Consider the following 7,676-nt stretch of genomic DNA (forward strand, 5'->3'; position numbering starts at 1 on the left):
ATGATACTTTTTGCAGCTTTATTTTTGCTACTGCAGTCTTGGTATTCAGGTTTGGGTTAATCTCACTGGCCTGTCTGTTCCAACACATCATTTCCCTTTGAGCAGTGGATCTGGAGCTGACTGCTCTGCAGTTCCCTGAATAGGGCCGAGAGTGCACACACAGCGTGAACTTGTGCGGTGCTTCCCTTGAAGGTGCTCTCTCTCCTAGGCTGGTAACCAACCCTTTAACCGTGCCATGCTCTTCAACGTTGGCTTTCGGGAAGCAATGAAGGACCTGGACTGGGACTGTCTCATCTTCCACGATGTGGACCACATACCAGAAAACGACCGCAACTATTACGGGTGCGGCCAGATGCCGAGACACTTTGCAGCCAAGCTGGACAAGTACATGTATCTGTAAGCACTGCTCTTCCTCTTCACTACAGTAATAAATAAGAAGCAAGTGTTAGATTTTCTTCTGAAAGGCAGAAGCCCAAAGTAAAACACAAAGAGGATTGGAGGAGAGCATCCTCACAGATCAGTGTCCCACACTGCAAGCAGGAAAGCCACAGTTGGTGCTGCAGTCCCCACACTGACCCTTTTCTCCCCCTCAGGCTCCCCTACAACGAGTTCTTTGGCGGGGTGAGTGGCCTGACTGTGGAGCAGTTCCAGAAGATCAATGGTTTTCCTAATGCTTTCTGGGGCTGGGGTGGTGAAGATGACGACCTCTGGAACAGGTACGGGCTCAGCGCGCGTCCCTGCGACGGGCAGGGCTCCCTGTGGCGTGGCGCTGCTGCCAGCTCCAGGGAGCACAGAAATCCCAGGAACTCAAGGAATTTCTGAGCACAGTGCCATGGTCCTGAGTGCTGGCAGCAGCTTCAGCCCCACACCGATGTTTTGTCCCTTGCTGTGCCATGGTCACCTGGGCTGGGCAGAGCCAGCCTGGCTGGAGGTGTCATGGTCTGGGAGGGTGGGTGATGGTGTCAAACGGATCCTCAGCTGAACCTCAGGTACCAGAGGTGCTGAGCATGGTGCAGCTTAGGCTGAGGTGGGGAGTTTGCATAGCTTATCTGCTCAGAAGAAAGGCAAAGTTATGTTAGGGGCCACAAACGACCTAACTGTGTGCGCTGGCAGCACGACAAGGGCAGCTGTTTATTTTACTTCTGATTTTTCTCCCCTTCCCAATGCAGAGTGCAGTACGCAGGCTATTCGGTGACTCGGCCGGAAGGAGACACAGGGAAATACAAATCAATTCCCCACCATCATCGGGGAGAAGTGCAGTTCCTAGGAAGGCAAGTGATGTTTTTTTTTATTTTTATTTTTTTATTTTTAAAGGTCCCAGAGGCCTTCACAGTCTGTGGCACATACAAGGTTCCCTGCAACTGCTAGAAGGCAATAACAGCCACAAGTTGCAGAGGAAACAAACTGTGGGGAGAAGAGGGAGGCAGGGCACTGCTGGGGCTCCAGGATGTTCAATGCCTAAGGCGAGAGGTCCTCACAGTGTGGTTGCAACTCCTGGGGTGCCACCCAAAAGATGGGGCTCTCAGACATAGAATCATAGAATATCCTGAGTTGGAAGGGACCCTTAAGGATCATCAAGTCCAACTCTTGACATCCGTGAGCCAGAGTTGTTCCTGAGAGACAATGGCTCAAGGAAGGGCTGCTGCTGCTGCTGGGGGACATGGGTGGAATTTGAGTCTTCTGCAAACTATGCAACAGGAAACCAGAGAAATACCTTTTTGCAATCAACGGCAGGAATTAAGACTTGCAGGGCACGAGCTGCTGCACGGTGCAAGCTCTGTTCTGGAAAGGGGCTGCTGGCTGCTGCTGGCAGAAGGAGGGGACAGCAAGGGGGCTTTGTTCTGCAAAGTACTATTTGAACTCACTGCAGATTCAGAGGAGAAATGAACTTGCATGCTGATTGTCAGTCATCTACAGAGGATTCATTCTGGGGGGTTTCCATTTGAGGATATATATAATCATTAGCCCTAGTTTTCATTTCTGTGTCAGACAGAATGCAGCAAGCGAGAGATGCTTCTCTCATTTCACTCTTAAAAAGAGGAATCAAGGAAGTCAATTTTGGCTTTAAAAAGCCATATTTAGTCAAGTCCTTGAAGCGTGTAAGGACTGAGTGCAGTGGGATGGAGCACTTGTTCCTGGAGCTTCCTTGACCTCCCCCTGGCTCCAGCAGGGAGCCCTGGTTTGATCTGGGCACAAGCTGTGGGGTCAGGGGCAGCCCCTGCCCAGGAGCCAGGCTGACAGCCATGCGGTTTCGCTCCATTTTACCTCCTACAAGAGCCCTAATTTTGGCTCTCCTCTCTGCTGCGGCTTTTCCCACCCAAGCATGGAACCTGACAGTTTTCCCAGGGAAAGTAGTTGTCAACATGCTGTTTCCTGCCAGTGTTCTGATGTTGCAACCCCTTTGAAGTCAGCATGGGCTCTTCTGCCTTCGGTCTGACCCGCAGCCTTCCTTTTCCTCCTGGCACGTCCATTCCCTGCTGCTTTTCCTGCACTCAGGTCCCAGCCTCGGCTTCTCCTCGCCCTGTGCAATGGTGCTGGGTGCTGCCAGGTGCTGGTGCTGGGTACTGCAGGACAGGGAGTCAGTGTCCAGTCCTGCCATGATGCTTCTGTTTTTTTCTCCTCGTCCCCCTGCCGCCCCCCTCCCACCTTCGGCCTTAAATTTCATCACGCTGCCCTTAAATTTGCTTGAGGCTGCTCTTGTGCACTAGCTGCAGTTTTCTTCCCCAAAACACAGTTCTTCTAGGTTTACTTCTTCCTCCTCCATCACTTGCACTAAAACCATTAGTTCTGCTCTTGTGTGGCGTCCTGTTTCCTAAAAATGGAGAGGACCACATCACCTATCAGCTGCTTTTCTACGGCATGTTTTGGCTGGCAGGTGCCAGGCAGGAGCCCTCCCTGAGCCCGGGAAGGCTTTGGGCAAGAGCCGCTGCTTGTCTGAGAGCTCAGCGCCTGCTTGGTGCCCAGGGAGTGCAGGTAGCATCTAAATCTGTGTCAGGTGGTAGAATTTTGTGTCATTTTGTGACACTGGGGCTACTCACCTGCCAGGAACGTACAAAAGGTGACAGTCCTCTTTACTGAAGACTCAGAAATTCTGTTTTGCTGATGGGGGTGGCTGTTTTAAGAGTATGGGCTCTGCAAGGCTCCATGTGATATAACAGTGCCTCCATGGGCCTCTGGTTCTCCCCGAACAGGTACGCCTTGCTGAGGAAGTCGAAAGAAAGGCAAGCCCTGGATGGCCTCAATAACTTGAACTACTTTCCTAACGTCACGTATGACGCCTTGTATAAGAACATCACTGTTAACCTGACACCGGAGCTGGCTCTGGTGACCGAATATTAAGAGGAAAAAATAACTTTGCTCTGCCCTTCACCAAGAAAGCACCACGCCAGACTTTCTTTTCCAAGGGTTATCGAGGACAAAATACTTTGTCTAATGAAGGATTGCAGTATTTTGGAGAATAAGGCTGAAAGTGCACGCACAAATTGTCCTAGCTGTTCCAATCCGACCCAGTACTCGTGCAGCGAGCTCAGCAGTCTTTTTCTTTCCCCGCCACTTGCTTTCTGGGTTTCAGGACGACAGTTTGAACTGCTGCTCTCGTCTCCACATTCCTCCAGCAATCTGCAGCACCAGACTTGCCTCGGACGTGCTTTCTCCTCCAGGAACCAGCTCAGCTGAGGGATTCTGGCTTCCCGGCGGTGAACGTCGGAAGCAATTCAGTTGGCAACTGCCCCAGTGGGAGATCAGACGACTTCTGATACCGTTGTTCTACATTTGTGCGGTTTTTTAAATGACCTGCTTGAAGTATATACAAGAGAATCGCTTCTTAAAGAAGTGTAAGTGTAAATATGCTGTGTAAATTGCCCCTTTTTATTTTCTTCTATGGTTTGAATCCAAGCTAGAGGTTTACATAAGGTCACTCATCTTAGTCCTGAATTCTGTAAACACTTGCGTGTGCATCACTGTACTTGTGCAAGTTGTTCCCTTTTCAACCAGTGAGACCGCTTGCATGATTTAAGCTATGCATATGCATAAATATTTGTTGGACAGGGCCCTAAACTTCAAAATGTAGCGGATGAGAACTACAGCCATGTCATCACTCCTTACAGGAATCATGTAGGTGGCTTCTTCCAGGAAGGGTGAAGAAGTGGGAATATTTATGGAGAAACTCCCATTTCTGTCATGTTTGCAACATACTGTGCAAATCAGTCTGAAAGCCATATGGGATAAAATCCATCGCCTGTTGCCCTGTCTCCCACTCCGATGGTAAGTGCAGCTCAGCAGGTTGCCCCAGAGCTCCCGGGGGGCCACACAGGCAAACTGCTCATCCTGCCCCTGCAGTCCCCCCGCAGCCTGCCCCCTGTGAGCAGGGCTGTGCCCTCACTCCTTGAGGGGGGCAGTACGGTTTGGGGTGGTTCTGTGGAGGAGGATTTGGGGATTATTGTGTAAATCCAGTAGTACACTGCAGCGATGGAGGTTAGAGCTGAGGGGTGTGCTTGCTTGTCCCTGTTAGCCACCTGAAAGTGCTGGCAGGAGTGCAGGTAGTGGGCAGGCTGTCCCAAGGGTTGCACTATGGGAAAAATGAAGGACACATGAATTACATTCATGCAAACGTGAGTACCAGGAACTTGAGAGCTTGGTCTGACACCCCAACCAGTCACCCAAATTTGAGTCGTCCCTTCCCTTCTTCCCATCTTCCCATCCTCTCCTCCGCAGCAGGCAGGGGGAGGCCAGGCTGTGCTTTCCAATCTCTTCCTCACTGAAAGCCAGCCTGTGGGTTACACAGTGTGTACACAGTCATTTTTACTGGACCTCTCTGACTTCAAAGTAAATATGTTGGGGGTTGTGTTTTAATTTGTATTTATACAACACTTGTGAGTGCTTAACCTCAGAAGTACTTAACTTTCTTTTTATTGCATTGTTTGCCTTCGGTTTCCGTAAGTGTTCATGGTTTATATTGTTTTCTTGGTTCTGTGGACATATGATCCCCATATACACATCTGTTGTGGGTGTGACTGCCCAGGGCATTCCTAACCTGTATCCAGAAAATGTCAGTTTAGACAACAGAGTTCTCGTGTAGATCTTATCAGCTGGCATGAGAGGACAGCGAGTCTGCCCTTGAAAAGCGCTGATAAGTTTGTAACTTAGGTTTAAAGTCTTTGAATTTACATGTGCTTTAAAATCGCTTCCCGAGGGAATTCACCATGGTTATTTGCAGGCAGAGGTGAGGATTTGCTTTTTATAGCGCATATAGCAATAAAGACTTTCGCTACTGAATCTTGATCTCCGATTCACATGGACCCTTTTCAGATGCTAAACCCGTGTTGCCCTGCCCCTCTTTTCTTTAATCTCGAGCCCTTGCTAGAAATCTGTCTTTGTTTAATGGTGCTGCAAACAAGGAATGTATTTCAACTAGTCAAACGTTCACTACCACAGGAATCATGCATGTGTGTGTGAGTAGGTGTTAAACTACCTTTGTTTGAATCCTCAGCCTTTGACGTGTACCTGACACCCATTGCACCTTGTGTTGAACAAAGAAAGATGTTACCTCTGCTCAAAAATGCACTCTGTGGTTGGCATAAAAGGGTCCATTTTCCCCCCAAGCAGCATCCCTGTTCATAGTTCCTTTGTTCTAATCACGTTGAATTTTTTCCCTTTTTAAAATGAGGAATATCTTAAAATGTGCACTGTTAATCTTATCAGCTATGTCAAATACTGTATAGTAAATGTAACTGTTAAAAACATACTGTCAAGCGCATGTGCTGTTATGGTGTAAAAATTCTCGTATTAAGGAGAACTTGTACATATTCTGGCAGCTGAAACTCAACAAGGCCACTTGTTCACCCCTTCCACATCAACACCGTCTCTCAGCCCTGCTGGAGGGCAGGTCATATTCAATGCTGACTTCTTTTTTTTTTTAATGAGCCATGTGGGTTTTATTTGCAAAAGTATTTATTTTTGGTTCATTATTTGTAAAGCTCTGCTTCTCTAAGGGAGGTACTGTCTGAGCAACAGCCACACACTTCTATTCACTCGCCATCAGAAGTGGCTTTAAACTACAATGTATCTTTCCATCACCATGGCTTTTGAGCTTACTGTTATGTTTTTAAGAGGTGCCAGGGGGACATTTTTGCACTGAAGACTAGTGTTTTAAAACACACACACACTTCTCAGCAAAGCAATCCTTTGTGTCATTACATTTATTTACCCATGTGTTTGTACATTTTTGTATTTGTTAATTTATGAATGATTTTTTCAGTAAAAAATACATATTCAAGAACAAAGAGTGCAGCGGTTGCTTTTTCTCTTGGAGCTGGGGGGTGCTCTGGGTGCAGATGGGGCTGTTCAAGTGACCTCTGTATGGGAGGGGAAATCCACAAGCCCCAAGGGTGAGCAGGGAGGGAGGATGGGGGTCCCTGAGCAGGGGCTACAGCAGCCAGGAGCGAGGTCTGCGTGCTGACAGCTGGCCAGGAGCTGCTCCATGGAGTCCCCAGTATGGGTGTTGGGCTGGAGCTGCTGCCTGGAAGGGAGGGGGAGCAGGAACCCCATGGGTGTACTGCTTTGTGCGTGCTACAGGCATGTCTTCCAAGCATCTGATCCAGTGTGGTGCTGGCAGAGAGGCCGGCAGCCTAGGGGGAGGTGAGTTTTGGAAGTTACTTGGCTGTGGAGAAAGCTGGCAGAGAACGTTTGTAATTAGATTTTTGATCAGGCCAGGCAAGCTTCCTTACAGCAGCTTTAAAATATCTGCCTCCTGCTCCACAGTGCACAGGCACGCTAGAATAAATAGCTGGCAGCCTCGGTTTGTCCCAGGCCTTGCCTTTATTTAGCTCTCCATCTTCTGGGAAGCTGCCTCCCACACACGGCGCTGGGCTGGAGCCTGCAGGGTGGCAGGCTGCTTCCTGCCCACCTGGGACTGGGGGGATCTGGGAGTGTGCACAGACCCTGCTTGAGTACACCAAGAGGGGAGTTTCTGCCTTGCTAACCCCCAGAATTGTTGGCCCACGCCAGCGCCTGCTGGGCTACCAGCCAGAGAGCACCAGCCAGGAAAGCCACTGGAGAAAACGCCTTGGCATCTGGGGTTGGCCTTATATAGGAAAACCCAAATCCATAGGGAAAGCCTGGGGGCAGTCCTGGCTGCCCTCTTGGAAGGAGCTCGGGTGCCTGGCAGTGCTGTGGCTCCAGCAGCATCGCTACAGACCTGGCTGTGTGTCACCGGGATCTCTTGTGGGGTGCTCATGGGGCACTGCAGCACTTGGGTGTCCCCAGGGGGCACAGCCAGCCCTTGGCATGGGATTCTGTCTGACTGCAGAAAGCAGAGCTGGAAGCAAAACCTCATTTTGTATGGTCTGAGGAGCCAAGCACAGCGAGGGACTGGCTCACAACAGCTCTGGCACAGCTACACCCGCAGAGCCCCAGCTTTCCTGGAGCTGCCCACGCCATGTAGGAGAGCTGCCCCTGCTCCCACTGAGTGGCTCAGCCTTCTGCACTGCACAGTCCTCCTGCTTTGCTGCAGAGAGCTAGAAAAACCCACACAACTAAAGCAGAGTTTTTCCTCCCACGTCCCCTCTCTGCTTCTGGCACAGCCAACCTGCCTGGGACAGCCCCGTCCCACATCCTGAGTCACGGACGCATGCTGGGAGCGCTTCTGGGCTGTGTCCCTGCCAGCCCCGAGCAGCCTA

General features: G+C 50.1%; 1 protein-coding gene across 1 annotated transcript in view; it reads left to right on the forward strand.

Moving 5' to 3' along the window:
• Positions 1 to 6,236, forward strand: part of B4GALT5 (beta-1,4-galactosyltransferase 5) — a 32,321-nt gene extending 26,085 nt beyond the window's left edge. Inside the window, exons 6-9 of the mRNA XM_032198261.1 lie at positions 209 to 396; positions 594 to 716; positions 1,170 to 1,271; positions 3,192 to 6,236. Coding sequence (XP_032054152.1) covers positions 209 to 396; positions 594 to 716; positions 1,170 to 1,271; positions 3,192 to 3,339 — 561 coding nt within the window. The 3' untranslated portion in view covers positions 3,340 to 6,236. The remainder of the gene's footprint in view (positions 1 to 208; positions 397 to 593; positions 717 to 1,169; positions 1,272 to 3,191) is intronic.
• Positions 6,237 to 7,676: the final 1,440 nt, after the last annotated feature.

Source organism: Aythya fuligula, chromosome 16 (genome assembly GCF_009819795.1).
Source record: "Aythya fuligula isolate bAytFul2 chromosome 16, bAytFul2.pri, whole genome shotgun sequence".
Classification (NCBI taxonomy): domain Eukaryota; kingdom Metazoa; phylum Chordata; class Aves; order Anseriformes; family Anatidae; genus Aythya; species Aythya fuligula.